The following is a 20,162-nucleotide window of genomic DNA, read 5'->3' as shown; positions in this document are numbered from 1 at the left end:
ATACTACCATCTGCTGGCTAATAAAACTGCACAATAACACCTCTGTTCAGTAAACTATGCTATGAGGTATTAAAACTTGAATGAAGGATTAAAGACAAAGGGACAAAATTGTACACAACATCAGGGTAGAGGAAGTAAAGCCTCACTTTAGGTACTTTAATTTAAATCCCCATTTTGTTTTCCCTATAATTATCAACATGCAGTCCATATTTAAAAAGACATAGGTAGTAAATGCTGGAAAAGGGAAGTGCAAAAAAAATTTCTATGCCAATTTTACTGACTTTTGTTTTCTTACTAAAGGGTACAGAGCTTAGGCTGTATACCCACTGAAGCATATTACGAAAAATGACCTTGACCAAGATTTTTATCTCTGATATCTATATAATTCATAAGTTTATTACCAGAAGAGGTACTTTCCCCTAACATAATTTACATAAACGTTAACAGAGGTCAGATATTACTTTAATATTAAAAAAACAAACAGTTAAGAATCAGTCACCAAATCTTTATCACTAGAAACTTGTGTTGAAGTATTTATCAGTTTAGGTCATGTTGAAGTTTCAAAATGTCTGAGGAACATTATTACCCTGAACAACTGAAGAAATGCACAGACATTTGGTAGCCATGATACAGGAGACCCTAAAATCAATATATTTTAAAAAATACGGTTCCACAGAACTACAAGACCATTATATTTCAAAAAGGAAAAAGCGACAACACCAACAACAGCAAGAAACCAATGAGGGGATATAACAATATAATTCATGGGGTGTAGTGATGAATAGAGCTGAGATAGCTGATTGAATATAGAACTGAAGACATGAATTAAAGCTCCAATTCTCTTCCTTTTACATACCTGATTCATTTCAATTTTACTGCTTGCAAAAGTAAGTCAAATTCTAACACCGATTTTCAATGATATATGGATCAATATGGAACAATAAAAAATACAGTTAAATATCACTATAAAGGTGACTAAAAAGGCCATATAAAAGTGTTAATACTGCTTTATTCACTATGGATGAAAGAAAAGGAGCAAGTACAGTTCTTGCCTTTAAAGAACTTCAGAGATAAAAAGACAAGAAAAAGTCAAGTGGTTAATAAACTGAGATAGTAAATCTAATTAGAAAGTGAAGAAGTAAAAGAAAGTAAACAAGAACAGAAATACAGGAGTTATATAATAATGACTTTAAAAGGAAGTGATGAGGCAGAAAGAGACAATCACATATCAAGTAAGTTGAAAATGAATACTTTTTCAACGGACAAAGAAAAGTTAACTCAAAAAGGCATGCAACTTAATCATTATTTAGATAATAGCAAGTTAAGGGGGAAGTGAAAATGTACCATTTTTAGCAGTCTTTCATCTTAAAAAATATGTATAAAAGGGCAGGTGTTTGCAATTGTACTATAACATAGTAGGAACCAACTTTGAAATGTCTTTAAATAAGAGCAGGTTCAAACACCAAGAAATCCTTCACGGCAAATATAAAAAACATCTACTTGTACCCATTTCAGAGAGAACTAATTTTCAAAATCCCATTAAAGGAAATGAAAATCAAATAGTATTGGGCAAAGTTAAATGAAATTCTAAATACAAGCCCAGGGAACAAAATTAACATTTATTGAGTACCTACATCATGCCTGGTACTTCTCTATCCCCATTGCTACCACCTTACTCCAGGCCTGCATTACCTCTCTCATGCGGATCATTTTAATAGCATACTAACAAGTATCTTATCCATTTTCTTTTCTCCAATCCATCCTGCACACTGACACCCAAAGTGATTTTTCTAAAATGAAAATTTGATGTTGGTCTTTTGTTTAAAATCATTAAATAGATCCCACAGCCTGTAACACAATGTCCAAGCTCTCTAACTTCTACGATCTGATTCCCATCTACCTTTCCAGTCTTTCTCTCGCCTCTTCCCATGCCCACCCTTATACTCTACACCCCTATCTCCTTACACGCCATTATTTATTTTTAACTACCTGAGGTTCCTAAAACTTGCAATGCTGTTTTATGCACATGTTTCTTTTTTTCTGCTCCTCCCCTTGAAGGGCCTTCATCTTTTGCCCTCATAGCGATGCACAGAGCTACCATGTCTATTTTCAACATCAGTTCAAGTCCCCTAATGTCAGCTCCCCATCCCCAACTTTTCTAAGAAAGAACTGAATATTCCTTCCTGTACAGGGTGCCTATACAGATTTCTATTACAGGACCCATAATTTTTATTGTTACGGTATGTTTATTTAGACTGTAGGCTCCTTGTGAGCAGGAACCTAGTCTTATTTACCAAAGTATCCTTACTAACCAGCACAATAATTGGCACATCACAGGTACCTACAAAGTTTTTAACCAATTAATAAATAAATAAGCTTCATTACTTAGGTTAAAGGTTTTTCACTGCCTACCAAAAGGTATAGTCTATCATCAGTGATTGAGTTCCATCATTTATTTCCTTGAAATGTCTGTTTCACTCCACAATCATCACCTTATTATATGTCCTCATCCTGCATTTTAATGCCACACTAATTTTCCAAAAGCCCACATTCATCATAAAAAAGCCCCATTCATGAACTTACAGTGAATACTATTTTACATCCAAATGCCTCCATTTACCTTTAATGTCTCTCCAAAAGCTGGTCCTACCTTTACCTATCCAATTTCAACTCGTCATCTGGCCAATTTCTTCATCATAGCTTGAGTCTGGTACATAAATTCTTACCCTTTCCTTTCACCCAAACTGTTTCATTCTATATTCACACCTTATTCTTACCTAATCCAATTAAATACTAACCATCACTTATGGGCCAGTCTGATTTTTTTCCATTAAAACTGTACCTGAATGCACCCCCTCCATTTTTTAACCATATGCTATAGCGAATACATTCAGTACCAGTCACATCAGCACTTCATTCTTTTGTTTTTAAGAATGTTACTTTTTTCTCTCCAAGTGGAGAGAAAAATTTACTCCTTCAGGTAAATCTCATATACATCCTATTGTATTTCCTTTTAGATCCCTAACAATTCTTAGTTACTATGATAGTAAGCCATCATTATATGGTACAGTGATTTAAAAACTTTTTAAAAGCTTTTTTAAAACTAAAAAAGTCCTCTTTTTAAATAAAATATTATGTTGCAGCCCAATACATAAAATTGATAAAAGGAGAGGGACTCTGATCGAAATGGGATGCAGAGCTTGGAGTGCTGCCCATCTGGCCTTCCCCAACTTGCTTAGCCACATGGTAGCCCTGGAGCACCTCTGAAAATCTCCTGAGGATCTTTGGAATACAATTTGAAAACTACTGTGTTCAAGTTCTAGCTCTAACACTTATTGGCCATGTACCCTTGGGTAATCACAAACTCTCTAAGTTTCAATTTCCTGAGATAATGAGTATACGTGAGAAAGTCCTTTGTAAACTTTAAAGCTTTCTATAAATTTGAGGAATTTACAACTTCACAAGCCGTGAGCTAAACTGGTTATATTATACAATCTTAACAATAGTTACATCACCCAATGGTACCGACTGTGAAAGCATTCTATATTTTAAAATCCACCTTTATTTAAAATAAAATAAAGCATTCTAAATATCATCAAATTCTGGGAATCCCAAGTCCTCTGCCTTGTTTCTTGTACTTAGAATTAACTTTCTAATCTCCATTTGGGGGCAATAACGTATAATGATTAAGAGGACATGCTTTTGAGTTGGGCAGACTTGGTTTGAAAGCCAGCTTTACCACTAATTAGGTGTGTAAACTTGGATAAGTTACATAAACCTCCCCAAGCCTTAATTTCCTCATCTCAAAAATGAGAACAGCACTAACAGCTTTTCAGTTGCTGCTAGATTAAGGAAAATAACCTGAACTAATTATTTAGCACAGAGTATGAAACCAGTAAGAAATCAGTAAGTTAACTATTATTTTCCTCTTGGGAAGAGGCGTGGGAGAGTTGAAGCACTTTGCATTAAAGTAGCATTCAATATTCCTTTTCCTTTTTTTCATGGGCAAAGGGTCATAGCACCAAAAACAAAATACAGTAAGTAAAGTCTATAAATGAAAAAACATGACACCTTTGACAACTCAGAGTGCCAAGTTATAAAACAGATGGTTTCTTTCCAGATATCCTGTAACAATTAAATAGCATTTCTTTACCGCTGGATTTTTTAAATCTTCTTTAAAGCTTAGGCAATGTCTTGCTCTTCTTAATACACCTTCACAATACACCTCAAAGTCAGCAAGCAATCAGTAAATGTTTATTAAATTAAACAGATTTCCTACAATCAGACATTTACCATATAACAAATAACTTCAAAGCAACTATCTCTCTCTCTTTTTTTTTTTTTCAGTACGCGGGCCTCTCACTATTGTGGCCTCTCCCATTGTGGAGCACAGGCTCCGGACGCACAGGCTCAGCGGCTATGGCTCACGGGCCAGCCGCTCCGCGGCATGTGGGATCTTCCCGGACCGGGGCACGAACCCATGTCCCCTGCATTGGCAGGCGGACTCTCAACCACTGTGCCACCAGGGAAGCCCAGCAATTATCTCTATTCAACTTGGAATGGTAGCTTCCTATGAGAAATATTACTAATCATGGGCTATTTCTCATGAAAATTGAAGTTTAAAGTTAAGTTTAATTTTAGGAAAGAGGCTAATTAAATATAAAATCAGTCTCAATTTGAAAAAGGAAACTTCACTATCTTTAAAATTATAAACATAAATGTGTGCAAGTCTTTAAAGAATACTCTTTGCCATACAAAATTAAGTACCTGATAGGAAAGGTGTTAGGGATATAAGAGTTAAATAAAACAAGGCAAGTATATACTACGCAGTTTTTTTTTTAAAGTAGAGATATAGGTACCAATATGGAAAGATGTTCAAGAAACATCTAGGTGAAAAGAGCAAGTTGTAAAAGAGTATGTATGGTATGAGCCCATTTGTGTTCGTCTGCTTTTAAAGATACACAAACAAATCTGTTTGTGCACAGAAAATTTTCTGAAGACTATTCAAGACCCCTACTCACATTCTATAATAATATAATTAAGAAAGGAAGCCAAATCACTATCAATTTAGTATTTTGTAACATGGAAAGTGAAATGACTCTTCTTTAAAAAGTATTATAAAAACGATAGATTTTAACCTTCATGTGGCCCTAAGCCATTATCAAAGAGATTTGATAGAGACTGTCACAAAACCTCTTTCCTAAATGCTCTATCAGTAAACTTTAAATGGAAGAAAAGTTCATTGATTACAAAAACAAAATATTTGCTTATATAGACAAAGGAGGTTTAAAAAATTTTCCCAAATGCTAAATATTCATGTTACTTTAATTGACTTATATACATTGAAAAATAATTAGAGAAATCACTGATTTATATTAATGTTAGAAATATATTTATTTATATTACCTTTTGTTTTAATTAAATGTTCCAACCATATGAAGAACTAAGATACTGTTGAATTTTCTTTACAAATGACTGAAGTTTGGTAAAGTGACACTGTAACCCAGTAGTTGCTTTCCCAATTCTCTTAACAGCTACATGGAACATTAAGTGCTTAAATTTGAAACCAAGACAACAGGAACAGCACCTCCCCCAATAATCTCCCCCCAAAATTACATTTTAGATAATTAGAATAGGTTTAAATATATAAACTCTTTATTTAGATCAGAGAACATACAGTTTTCTCACATGTTCAGTAGGGTCAAAATGGTATCTACCATATTAAATTTCTATATTAATATTAAATACTGTTTTCTTATCCAAGAACAATGGACCAGAAGACAGATGTAGATACTATTCCTGTCTCTGCCACTTATTAGGTAAAAACTGGGCAAGTCATCGAATGCCTCTGACCCTAAGTTTCCCCATCTATAAAATGAGAGGACTTTCACACTTGGAAATGTGAAAGTCCTACTTACTTTATGACAGTGAAAAATATCAAGTAGGAGACACTTTTATTTGCTGATTCTTAATTGCTATATGACAACAAAAAATGTTAAGGAAGAGACAATTAAATCTCATATATAATTATTAAAATTATGTATGCCCTCTACTGGAGATTATTAAAAGAGAACCATACTATTTCCTTTAAGGTTTCTACTCAGAAACCCTTTTCTGCAGGGCTGAATTTTTTATTTGGCATAAAATATGTGTTTCAGATTATACTATCTTTTATGGTGTTATGTGGAGAATTGACCTCTCATTTAAATACAGTTTTATTCTCTTTGAAAAATTCTAAAATATAGCCTTAGATGAATAACTTTCATAGTAGGAATAAAATTTCCTTGGTCCACGTTAGTTTCTTTTTTTAAGCTAACAATTTAAAGATGTTTACCTTTGGCAGCATGGGAGTATCCCTTTTCTTCTTCTTTTCTGAATTAGGGTCATCTAACAAGTCTGGCTCAAAGGTATAAAGTTCAGTAAGCTCATTCATGGTAAAATGACGTTCAACTTGCTGTTGATCAACAACTCGAAAAGACAGTGACTGCTTAGTTACTTGCCGATCATAAATCTTATCTTCCATGGTTCCCTTTGCAAAAAAGAATGAACAATATGCAAATAAATAAATTTTGTAAACATGAAACTTAATCATGAAGAAATATAGGTTATTGGTTACTACAAAACAGCAGAACTTCATAGTGATATACTGCCATGAAGCAAATTTTATGTACAATGCTGTTTAATTCATGAGAGAATTAAGATTTTAGGAGGTTACTGATGTAAGAATGAAAGAGAACAGTTTAATTCCTTTCCAATGGAATACAATAAGCTCTCAACAATCACTATAAACTGTCTTTATGTAATTTAAGTCTTGCTTTCCATAACTTCAGGACAAAAAATTAATAACTAAAATGCCAATATGATCAGTTCCACCCAATCTTTCAATATTAAAAAGAGAATGTAGGGCTTCCCTGGTGGCACAGTGGTTGAGAGTCCGCCTGCCGATGCAGGGGACAAGGGTTCGTGCCCCGGTCCGGAAGGATCCCACATGCGGTGAAGCGGCTGGGCCTGTGAGTCATGGCCACTGAGCCTCCGTGTCCGGAGCCTGTGCTCCACAATGGGAGAGGCCACAACAGTGAGAGGCCCGTGTACCGCAAAAAAAAAAAAAAAAAGAGAGAGAGAGAGAATGTAAATGATAAACCTACCTGAGCTAAGAACCTATATACATACACAGGTTTAGTTTGTCCAAAGCGATAAACTCTGAATATACTCTGGATGTCATAAGATGGATTCCAAGAAGCATCAAATATAATCACTCGATTAGCAGCTACCAGATTAATTCCAAGAGATCCTGCTTTGGTTGAAATGATAAACAAGCGCCCTCTGAAAATGAAAATACAAAATAAATGTTTAGTAATGAGTGCTACACATATATTTATGATATGACTTCTTTATTCTAAGGTAGTTTTATGAACAATCAAGAGTTCAGAGAATTCACTACTCACTCACTGAAAAAAAGACATGTCTAAGGAGTCGGGTTGATGATTTACATGCACAAGAAGAATCTTACTGCAGTAAAACAAAACAGTCTATTTAGGAATAAAGATAAATATGGAAACCACATGTTTAAAATGTATTCAACGCATTGATAGATTTCTCAGTAAATGTAGAAAATTTACGTACAACTCAAAAAAATATATTCTGTTCACTACTGTTATGAGCACTAACTGCATCAAAATGAAGGGCACTGCCCAAGGCGCTGAGTGTAGTAGCGGAGACTGATATGCAATTACAATATAATGTAACAAATGTAAGAAGAGAAGTTAGATAGATGCTAGGTACTGAGGTAAGAAAAATATGATCAAGTAGACAGAGGGCTCCAGGAAGAATGTATTCAAGAAAAAAAAAAAAACTGATAGATAACCTGCTACGTTGGAACACAAGAATTTATATTTCTCGTTTTTTTTAACATCTTTATTGGAATATAATAGATTTACAAAGTTGTGTTAGTTGGTGCTGTGCAACAAAGTGAACCAGCTAAATGTACACATATATCTCCATATCCCCTCCCTCTTGCGTCTCCCTCCCACCCTCCCTATCCCACTCCTCTAGGTGGTCACAAAGCACCAAGGTGATCTCCTGGTGCTATACGGCTGCTTCCCACTAGCTATCTATTTTACATTTGGTAGTGTATATAAGTCCATGCCACTTTCTCACTTCGTCCCAGCTTACCCTTCCCCCTCCCTGTGTCCTCAAATCCATTCTTTATGTCTGTGTCTTTATTCCTGTCCTGCCCCTATGTTCGTCAGAACCATTTTTTTTTTTTTTTTTTTTTTTTGCGGTACTTGGGCCTCTCACTGCTGTGGCCTCTCCCGTTGTGGAGCACCAGCTCCGGACGCGCAGGCTCAGCGGCCATGGCTCACGGGCCCAGCCGCTCTGCGGCACGTGGGATCTTCCCGGACCGGGGCACGAACCCGTGTCCCCTGCATCGGCAGGCGAACTCTCAACCACTGCGCCACCAGGGAAGCCCAGAACCATTTTTTTTTAAGATTCCATATATATGTGTTAGCATAGGGTATTTATTTTTCTCTTTCTGACTCACTTCACTCTGTATGACAGTCTCTAGGTCCATCCACCTCACTACAAATAACTCAATTTCGTTTCGTTTTATGGCTGAGTAATATTCCACTGTATATATGTGCCACATCTTCTTTATCCATTCATCTGTTGATGGACACCTAGGTTGCTTCCATCTCCTGGCTATTGTAAATACTGCTGCAGTGAACATTGTGGTACATTACTCTTCTTGAATTATGGTTTTATCAGGGTATAATGCCCAATAGTGGGATTGCTGGGTCATATGGTAGTTCTATTTTGTTTTTTTAAGGAACCTCCATACTATTCTCCATAGTGGCTGTATCAATTTACATTCCCACCAACAGTGCAAGAGAGTTCCCTTTTCTCCACACCCTCTCCAGCATTTACTGTTTGTAGATTTTTTGATGATGGCCATTCCGACTGGTGTGAGGTGATACCTCATTGTAGTTTTGACTTGCATTTCTCTAATGATTAGTGATGTTGAGCATCCTTTCATGTGTTTGTTGGCAATCTGTGTATCTTCTTTGGAGAAATGGTTATTTAGGTCTTCTGCCCATTTTTGGATTGGGCTGTTTTTTTGATATTGAGCTGCATCAGCTGCTTATAAATTTTGGAGATTAGTCCTTTGTCAGTTGCTTCATTTGCAAATATTTTCTCCCATTCTGAGAGTTGACTTTTTGACTTGTTTATGGTTTCCTTTGATGTGCAAAGATTTTAAATTTCATTAGGTCCCATTTGTTTATTTTCATTTTTATTTCCATGTCTCTAGGAGGTGGGTCAAAAAGGATCTTGCTGTAATTTATGTCATACAGTGTTCTGCCTATGTTTTCCCCTAAGAGTTTTATAATGTCTGGCCTTACATTTAGCTCTTTAATCCATGGTGAGTTTAATTTTTGTGTATGGTGATAGGAAGTGTTCTAATTTCATTCTTTTACATGTAGCTGTCCAGTTTTCCCCAAACCACTTATTGAAGAGGCTGTCTTTTCTCCATTGTATATTCTGGCCTCCTTTATCAAAGATAAAGTGACCATATGTGCGTGGGTTTACCTCTGGGCTTTCTATCCTGTTCCATTGATCCATATGTCTGTTTTTGTGTCAGTACCATACTGTCTTGATTACTGTAGCTTTGTAGTACATTCTGAAGTCAGAGAGCCTGATTCCTCCAGCTCCGTTTTTCTTTCTCAAGATGGTTTTGGCTATTCGGTGTCTTCTGTGTTTCCATAAAAATTGTGAAATTTTTTGTTCTAGTTCTGTGAAAAATGCTATTGGTAGTCTGAAAGGGATTGCACAAATCTGTAGATTGCTTTGGATTATATAGTCATTTTCACAATGTTGATTCTTCCAATTCAAGAACGTGGTATATCTCTCCATCTGTTTGTATCATCTTTAATTTCTTTCATCAGTGTCTTATAGTTTTCTGTCTTATAGTTTTCTGCTACAGGTCTTTTTTCTCCTTAGGTAGGTTTATTCCTAGGTATTTTACTCTTTTGGTTGCAATAGTAAATGGGAATGTTTCCTTAATTTCGCTTTCAGATATTTCATCATTAATGTATAGGAATGCCAGAGATTTCTGTGCATTAATTTTGTATCCTGCTACTTTACCAAATTCGTTGATTAGCTCTAGTAGATTTCTGGTAGCAAATTTCGGATTCTCTATGTATAGTATCATGTCATCCGCAAATACTGAACAGTTTTACTTCTTCTTTTCCGATTTGGATTTCTTTTATTTTTTTTCCTTCTCTGAACGCTGTGCCTAAAGCTTCCAAAACTATGTTAAATAAAAGTGGTGAGAATGGGCAACCTTGTCTTGCTCCTGATCTTAGTGGAAATGGTTTCAGTTTTTCACCATTGAGAACGATGTTGGCCCTGGGTCTGTCATACATGGCCTTTACTATGTTGAGGTAGGATCCCTTTATGCCTACTTTCTGGAGAGTTTTTATGATAAATAGGTGTTGAATTTTGCAGAAAGCTTTCTCTGCATCTATTGAGATGATCATATGGTTTTTATCCTTCAATTTGTTAATATGGTGTATCACAATGATTGAGTTGCATATATTGAAGAATCTTTGCATTCCTGGGATAAACCCCACTTGATCATGGTGTATGATCCTTTTAATGTGCTGCTGGAATCTGTTTGCTAGTATTTTGTTGAGAATTTTTGCATCTATGTTCATTAGTGATACTGGCCTGTAGTTTTCTTTTTTTGTGACATCTTTGTCTGGTATTAGTATCAGGGTGATGGTAGCCTCCTCAAATGAGTTTGGGACTGTTCCTCTCTCTGCTATATTTTGGAAGAGTTTGAAAAGGATAGGTGTTATCTCTTCTCTAAATGTTTGAGAGAATTCGCCTGTGAAGCCATCTGGTCCTGGGCTTTTGTTTGTTGGAAGATTTTTAATCACAGTCTCAATTTCAGTGCTTGTGATTGGTCTGTTTATACTTCCTATTTCTTCCTGGGTCAGTCTCAGAAGGTTGTGCTTTCCTTAGAATTTGTCTGTTTCTTCCAGGTTGTCCATTTTATTGGCATATAGTTGCTTGCAGTAATCTCTCATGATCCTTTGTATTTCTGCAGTGTCATTGTGACTTCTCCTTTTCACTTCTAATCCTGTTGATTTGAGTCTTCTCCCTTTTTTTCTTGATGAGTCTGGCTAATGGTTTGTCAATCTGTTTACCTTCTCAAACAACTACCTTTTAGTTTTATTGATCTTTGCTGCTGTTTCATTTCTTTTTCATTTATTTGTGATCTGATTTTTATGATTTCTTTCCTTCTGATAACTTTGGGGTTTTCTTGTTCTTCTTTCTCTAATTGCTTTAGGTGTAAGGTTAGGTTATTTATTTGAGATGTTTCTTGTTTCTTGAGGTAGGATTGTATTGCTATAAACTTCACTCTTAGAACTGCTTTTGCTGCATCCCATAGGTGTTGGGTCATCGTGTTTTCATTGTCATTTGTTTCTAGGTACTTTCTGATTTCCTCTTTGATTTTTTCAGTGATCTCTTGGTTATTTAGTAGTGTACTGTTTAGCCTCCAGGCGTTTGTATTTTTTCCAGTTTTTTCCCTATAATTGATACCTAGTCTCATAGCGTGGTGGTTGGAAAAGATACTTTATATGATTTCAATTTTCTTAAATTTACCAAGGCTAGATTTGTGCCCCAAGATATGATCTATCCTGGAGAATGTTCCACGAGCACTTGAGAAGAAAATGTATTCTGTTCTTTTGGGGTTGAATGTCCTATAAATATCAATTAAGTCCATCTTGTTTAATGTATCATTTAAAGCTTGTGTTTCCTTATTTATTTTCATTTTGGATGATCTATCCATTGGTGAAAGTGGGGTGTTAAAGTCCCCTAATATGATTGTGTTACTGTTGATTTCCCCTTTTATGTCCATTAGCATTTGCCTTATGTATTGAGATGCTCCTATGCTGGGTGCATAAATATTTACAATTGTTATATCTTATTCTTGGATTGATCCCTTGATCATTATGTAGTGTCCTTCTTTGTCTCTTACAGTAGTCTTTATTTTAAAGTCTATTTTGTCTCATATGAGAATTGTTACTCCAGCTTTCTTGTGATTCCCATTTGCATGGAATATCTCTTTCCATACCCTCATTTTCAGTCTGTATGTGTCCCTAGGTCTGAAGTGGGTCTCTTGTAGATAGCATATATATGGGTCTTGTTTTTTAATCCATTCAGCCAGTCTATGTCGTTTGGTGGGAGCATTTAATCCATTTACATTTAAGATAATTATCAATATGTATGTTCCTATTACCATTTTCTTAATTGTTTTCGGTTTGTTATTGTAGGTCTTTTCCTTCTCTTATGTTTCCTGTCTAGGGAAGTTCCTTTAGCATTTGTTGTAAAGCTGCTTTGGTGGTGCTGAATTCTCTTAGCTTTTGCTTGTCTGTAAAGGTTTTAATTTCTCTGTCTAATCTGAACGAGATCCTTGCTGGGTAGAGTAATCCTGGTTGTAGGTTTTTCCCTCTCATCACTTTAAATATGTCCTGCCACTCCCCTCTGGCTTGCAGAGTTTCTGCTGAAAGATCAGCTGTTAACCTTACAGGCATTCCCATTTATGTTACTTGTTGCTTTTCCCTTGCTGCTTTTTAGATTTTTTTCTTTGTATTTAATTTTTGATAGTTTGATTAATATGTGTCTTGGAGTATTTCTCCTTGGATTTATCCTGTATTGGACTCCCTGCACTTCCTCGACTCGATTGACAATTTCCTTTCCCATATTAAGGAAGTTTTCAACTATAATCTCGCCAAATATTTTCTCAGTCCCTTTCTTTTTCTCTTCTTCTTCTGGGACCCCTATAATTTGAATGTTGGTATATTTAATGTTGTCCCAGAGGTCTCTGAGACTGTTCTCAATTCTTTTCATTCTTTTTTTCTTTTTCAATTTATTTATTTTTGGCTGCATCGGGTCTTCATTGCAGTGTGTGGGCTTCTCATTGAGGTGGCTTCTCTTGTTGTGGAACACGGGCTCTAGGCACACAGGCTTCAGTAGTTGTGCCTTGCAGGCTCTAGAGCGCAGGCTCAGTAGTTGTGGCACACGGGCTTAGTTGCTCCGTGGCCTGTGGGATCTTCCCAGACTAGGGCTCAACCCATGTCCCCTGCATTGGCAGGTGGATTCTTAACCGCTGCGCCAAAAGGAAAGCCCCATTCTTTTTTTATTTATTATGATCTGCAGTAGTTATTACCACTATTTTATCTTCCAGGTCACTTATCTGCTCTTCTGCCTCAGTTATTCTGCTATTGATTCCTTCTAGAGAATTTTTTATTTCATTTATTGTGTTGTTCATCATTGTTTGTTTGCTCTTTAGTTCTTCTATGTCCTTGTTAAACGTTTCTTGTATTTTCTCCATTCTGTTTCCCAGATTTTGGATCATCCTTCCTATCATTACTCTGAATTCTTTTTCAGGTAGACTGCCTATTTCCTCTTCATTTGTTTGGTCTGGTGGGTTTTTACCTTGCTCCTTCACCTGCTGCATATTTCTCTGTCATCTCATTTTGCTTAACTAACTGTGTTTGGGGTCTCCTTTTTGAAGGCTGCAGGTGCATAGTTCCTGTTGTTTTTGGTGTTTGCCCCCAGTGGCTACGGTTGGTTCAGTGGCTTGTGTAGGCTGCCTGGTGGAGGGGACTGGTGCCTGTGTTCCAGTGGATGAGGCTGGATCTTGTCTTTCTGGTGGGCAGGACTGTGTCTGGTGGTGTGTTTTGGGGTGTCTGTGACCTTATTATGATTTTAGGCAGTCTCTCTGCTAATGGGTGGGGCTGTGTTCCTGTCTTTCTAGTTATTTGGAATGCGGTGTCCAGCACTGGAGCTTGCTGGTCGCTGAGTGGAGCTGGGTCTTAGCGTTGAGATGGAGATCTCTGGGAGAGCTCTCACCGATTCATATTATGTGGGGCTGGGAGGGCTCTTGTGGTCCAATGTCCTGAACTTGGCTCTCCCACCTCAGAAGCACAGGCCTGACACCCAGCCGGGGCACGAAGACCCTGTCAGCCACACAGCTTTTTTCTCTTTTCCTTGGTGCTTCGTCTAGTTTCACTTGCTCGTAGACTGTGGCGTGCAGAAGCCTTGCCCTGGGTGCTGCAGACTAGAGTTCCTAGTGTGAAAATCTGAACAGACATTCTTAATTTTAATGAAGCTCACCTTATCAATCTTTCCTTTTATTGTTAGCAGTTTGTGTGCCCTGTTTATGAAAAATTTCCCACTACAAATCAGGAGAATACTCCATACTGTTTGTCTTCTAAAACCTTTATGTTTTAGCTTCAACACTGACATCTATGAACTACTGTGAATTAGTTATCAGGAAAATACAGATTAAGACTATGAAGCCTTATTGCTACATATCTATGACAATGGCTTAAAGAAACAGACACCAGGGGCTTCCCTGGTGGCGCAGTGGTTGGGAGTCCACCTGCCGATGTGGGAGACACAGGTTCGTGCCCTGGTCAGGGAGGATCCCACATGCCGCGGAGCGGCTGGGCCCGTGAGCCATGGCCGCTGAGCCTGCGTGTCCAGAGCCTGTGCTCCGCAATGGGAGAGGCCACAACAGTGAGAGGCCCACGTACCGCAAAAAAAAAAAAAAAAAAAAGAAAAACAGACATCATCAATTGATAGTGAGGACAGATAACAAATGAAACAGGTACTCTACTAGCTGGAGTGCAAATTGGTACTACCTTTTTGGAAAAATGTTTTGGCAGTATAAGCTAAAGCTGAATATGCACATACCTATTACATAGCAATCCCACTTCTAGACATACATACACAACACAAGCACATGCATATGTTTACTCTAAGACAGATATAATTCTTTAAAAGTGTAATCTTGGGACTTCCAATTCTGGAAAGATGGAACAGACATGCTGTTCCCTATTCCTCGCCATAAGTACAGCTAAAATGCCTGGATATTATATATAAAGTGAACATAAGATTTTTCTGAAAAGTGAGGAGAAGGAAGCATACTGGCTTGGGACCTAAGACAGAACATGGCAGTGAGTTCCACAGGCTTTCTTTTTGCCTCATATATTCCAGACTGAGTGTTGAAGAGCCCAGCAATCTGGAAATATCAGTGGGTGCTGTCAAAATAAATCTCCAAGAAAAGTCTTCTCTCTCTAGCAAAAGGACCAAACGAAAGGCAGACTAGTAAGACAGAGAGCTTTAAAACAACAACCATTTGACTCCAGTCAAATGGTACAGAAAAAATGCAGTGTACCTCCACCCCTGTCACTAAAGGCTGAGTGGGAAGCCCAAACTTCTACCCTCATGTAGTTGTAACAAGGCATACTGCCAGACAGTGCTGTCAGATACGTTTGAGTTAACCAAGTCCTCCCACCAGCCCAGCAGTGTCAGATAAGACCACATAGGGATCCAGGATATCCACCCCCACCCAGTGGTTATAAGAAAAATCCTCTCCCCCACTACTGGGTTGGTATCAAAGGAGGTCTAGTGGAGAATCAGGAGTTATAACACAACCCATACAGAAGAACAAAATGGAAATTTGAGAACTGAAAAGTACAGTAACAAAAAACTCAATAGATAGGCTCAACAGTAGAATGTAGAGAAGATTCAATGAACTTTGAAAACAGAAGAACAGAAATGACCCAATCTGAATAACAAAAATCAAAAAAAAAAAAAGAAAGAAATAACAGAGACTCTGGGACCTATAGGACTATAATAAAGATGTAACAGTCTTGTTATCAGAGTCCTAAAAGGAGAAGAGAAAAAAAGAACAGGCTATAAAGGTATTCAAAGAAATAACAGCTGAAAATTACCAAAATTTAGCAAGAAACACAAATGTAGAAATTTAAGAAGCTGAATGAAACACAACGTAAAACCAAAGAAATCCATGCCAGGACACACCACAGTCAAACTTCTAAAATCTAAGATAAAGAAAAACTCTTGAAAGAAGTGAGAGAGAAACAGGATCTTAATGACAGGAGAAAAAGCCAATTTGAAAAACAGCAGGTTTTTTAAAAATTAAAATATATCTGACATAATAACTTTGTGTAAAATTAAGGTATACAACATGTTAATTTCATACATTTATATATTGTAATATGATTGCCATTGTAGTGACAACTAAATTCCGAGGTTACATAATTATTTCTTTTTAGTGGTTGGATAAATTAAGTTCTAGCCTCTTAGCAAGTTTGATGATTATAATAAAATATTCTCTGTATCATTAACTGGTTCAGCCACTATGGAAAACAACATGGAGGTTCCTCAAAAAATTAAAAATAGAACTACCACATTATCCAGCAATTCCACTTCTGGGTATATACGCAAAAGAAATTAATACAGGATGTCAAAGAAATATCTGCACAGTCGTGTTTACTGCAGCATTATTCACAACAGCCAAGATACCAAAACAACCTAAGTGCCCATCAGTGGATGAATGAATGAAAAAGATGTGGGATATATATACAATGGAATATTATGCAGCCAAGAAGGATATCTTGCCATATGTGACAACAGATAAACCATGAATACATTATGCTAAGTGAGATAAGTGAGACAAAGACAAGGATTTTATGGTATCACTTACATGTAGAATCTAAAAAAGCCAAACTTGTAAAAATAGCCAGTTTTAAGAAATCATGGAGGCTAGGAGGAAGTGGCACATTTTTCAAGTGCTAAAAGAAGAGAACTGCCAACGCAGAATTCTATACCCAGTTAAGATATTCTTCAAAAATGATGGGAAAATCAACAAATTGTCAAATAAGGGTACTCAGAAAATTTGTTGCCAGTAGATCTGCCCTAAAAGAATGGCTAAAGGAAGTTCTCTTCTTTTTTTTTTAAAAAGGAAATTATAAAAGAAATATGAAACATTAGGAAGGAGGAAACAAAAATGAAAAGAACAAAAATTATGAGTGAATAAAATAGATTTTCCTTCTCTTAAGTTTTCTAAATTATATTTGATGGTTGAAGAAAAAATTATTATGGTTCCTAATCTATTTATGTAAAGAAAACATTTAAGATAATTATAAAGGGGAAAAAAAGGAGCAAAGGTTTCTACACTTCAATCAAAATGGTAAAATGATGACACCAGTAGACTATGATCAGTTATGTACGTATAATACTTAGAACAACCACTATAAAAGTTATACAAAGATACACTAAAAAACATTATAGAGGAATCAAAATGGAATTCCAGAAATTGTAAAAGTAACCCACAGGAAGGGTAGGAAAAGAAATCAGAAGCAAAAGAAAACAGAATGAAATAGAACAAACTGAACAAAAACTAAAATGGCAGCCTCAGGTTCTGTATTAAATGTACATGGTTGTACACCTGAAACTAATATAATGTTATATGCCAATTATACCTCAGTAAAAAAAATTGTAAATGGTCTATATGCACCATTTAAAAGAAAGAGATTAACAGAATGGGTAAAAAAAAAAAATAATGCAACCATACGCTGTCTACAAGAAACTCACTTCAAATATAACAAAATAGGTAGGTTGAAAGTAAAAGGATGAAAAAAGATATAACAAGTAAACATCAATCAAAATAAAGGAGTGGCTATATTAGCATGAAATAAAGTATGTTTCAGACCAAAGAAAATTATAAGTAATAGTGAGGGACATAAATGTGTATACAGTAAACAACAGAGCTGAAAATATGAGAAGTAAAAACCTTGAGAAACAGACAAATCCACAATTATAGTTGGAGGTTTCAAACCTCCTCTCTCAAAAATCAATAACCAACTGGACATAAAGAAGAATACAACAACCCCATTAAATAACAGGATCTGATCAACATTTATAGGAAACTCTGGTCAACAACTGCAAAAAATACATTGTTTTCAAGGGCCCATGTATGATATACCAAGATGTTCTATATCTTGATCCATTAAACAAAAAATAACAAAGTTAAAAACTGAAATCATAGAGTATATTCTCTGAACAGAACTGAATCAAACTAGAAATCAGTAACAGAAAAATAATAGAAATCTCCAAATGCTTGGAAATTAAACAGTATACTTCTAGCTATGACTCAAAATAGAAGTCTCAAAAGAAAAAATACACTGAACTGAACGGAAATGAAAATAAAACACATCAAAATTTGTATGCCAGCTAAAGCAGTGCTGAAAGGGAAATTTACAACACTAAATGCTTATATTAGAAAAGAGGAAAAATCTTAAATGAGTAATTTGAGGTTCCACCTCAAGGAAGTAGAAAACGAGCAAACTAAGTCAAAACAAGATGAAACTGAAAACAGAAAGAAAAAATAGAGAAAATCAATTAAATAAAAAGCTGGTTCTTTGAAAAGATGAATAAAATTGACAAACCTCTAGCAAGACTGACAAAAACAAGAGAATACACAATTACCAATACCATGAATGAAACAGAAGCTATCACTATAGATCCTAAAGCTATCAAAAGGATAATAAGGGGGGCTTCCCTGGTGGCGCAGTGGTTGAGAGTCCGCCTGCCGATGCAGGGGACACGGGTTCATGCCCCGGTCTGGGAAGATCCCACATGCCACGGAGCGGCTGGGCTCGTGAGCCATGGACACTGAGCCTGTGCGTCCGGAGCCTGTGCTCCGCAACGGGAGAGGCCACAACAGTGAGAGGCCCGCATACCGCAAAAAAAAAAAAAAAAAAAAAGGATAATAAGGGAGTGCTATGAGCAGTTCTATACATAAATTTGAAATGAACCAATTCCTCAAAAAGCACAAACTATCACAACTCATTCAATATGAAATAGATAATTTGAATAGTCCTATAACAATTAAGGAAATTGAATTAATGATTTAAAAACTCACAAAAAAAGAAATTTCCAAGGCCTGAAAGTTTCACTGGCAAATTCTACCAAAAATTTAAGATTAATTAACACAAATTCTACACATCTCTTTCAGAAAACAGAAGGGGGAACACTTCTCAACACATTTTATGAGGCCAATACCATCCTGATACCAAAATTAGACAAAGACAGTATAAAAACAACTGGATACAGACCAATATCTCATAAATATTCCCCAACAAAATATTAGCAAATAGAAGCCAGCACTATGTAAAAAGAATTATACATCATGACCAAATGGGTTTTATTCCAGGGATGCAAGGCTGTTCAGCTTGAAAATCAAGCTATGTAATATACCATGTTAACAGGCTAAAGGAAAAAAAATACTTATCAAATTAAATGAGAAAGAAAAAGCATGTGACAAAATTATACATCCATTCATAGTAAAAACTCTTAGCAAACTAGGAATAGAGATGAATAGCAGGGAACTTCAACTTAATAAAGAGTATCTACAAAAAATCTACAGCTATATCACAGTTATCAACACTGAATGCTCTTCTCTTAAGATCAAGAAGGCAAGGATGTCCACTCTCATCACTGCTATTCAACATGTTACTGAAGTTCTAGCCAGTGCAACAAGGCAAGAAAAGGAAACAAATTACATTCAGATCGGAAAGGAAGAAATAAAACTATCCTTACTTGCAGATGACATAATGATCTATTAGAAAATCTCAAGGAATCTATAAAACAAACTCCTAGAACAAATAAATGAGTTCAGCAAGATCACAGGTAAAACAACACAAAAATCAACTGCATTTCTACATACTACCAACGAACATGTGAAAAGTAAAATTAAAAATACAATATCACTTACAATTCCCAAAAAATGAAATATTTAAGTGTAAATCTAACAAAACATATACACGACTTACATGCTGAAAATTACAAAACAGTGATTAAAAACATCAAAGATCTACATAAACAGAGATACTATGTTCATGGGAGACTCAATATAGTAAAGATATCAATTCTCCCCAAATTGATGACAGGTGTAATGCAATTTCTAATAATTCTTGCAAGATTTTTATAGATTAGACAAGAGGATTCTAAAATTTATATATAAAGGCAAAGATATTAGACTAGCTAAAACAACTTGGAAAAAGTAGAATAAAGTGGGAGATATTGACTTGATACTAAGGCCTATTACATAGCTACAATAATCAAGACTATGTGGTAATGGCAGAAGGACAGATATATGGACCAATGGACTAGAACCAAAAAATAGTCCCACAGAAGTATAGCCAAATGATTTTTCACAAAAATGCAAAAGCAATTTGGTAGAGAAAGGATGGCTTTTTCAACAAATGGTGCTGGAGCAATTG

At 36.0% G+C, this 20,162-nt stretch overlaps 1 protein-coding gene across 11 annotated transcripts in view; it reads right to left on the bottom strand.

The window, feature by feature from the left end:
• ATRX (ATRX chromatin remodeler) overlaps positions 1 to 20,162 on the bottom strand; it is a 251,968-nt gene that overhangs the window by 30,310 nt on the left and 201,496 nt on the right. For all 11 annotated transcript variants that reach the window (XM_067723503.1, XM_067723492.1, XM_067723495.1 and 8 more), the window contains 2 exons: positions 7,146 to 7,323; positions 6,335 to 6,529 (listed from right to left, as the gene is read on the bottom strand). In XM_067723503.1, coding sequence (XP_067579604.1) covers positions 6,335 to 6,529; positions 7,146 to 7,323 — 373 coding nt within the window. The remainder of the gene's footprint in view (positions 1 to 6,334; positions 6,530 to 7,145; positions 7,324 to 20,162) is intronic.

Source organism: Pseudorca crassidens, chromosome X (assembly GCF_039906515.1).
Source record: "Pseudorca crassidens isolate mPseCra1 chromosome X, mPseCra1.hap1, whole genome shotgun sequence".
NCBI classification, from domain to species: domain Eukaryota; kingdom Metazoa; phylum Chordata; class Mammalia; order Artiodactyla; family Delphinidae; genus Pseudorca; species Pseudorca crassidens.
The sequence above is the reverse complement of the archived record's forward strand: the minus strand, read 5'-3'. Positions and strand labels throughout refer to the sequence as shown.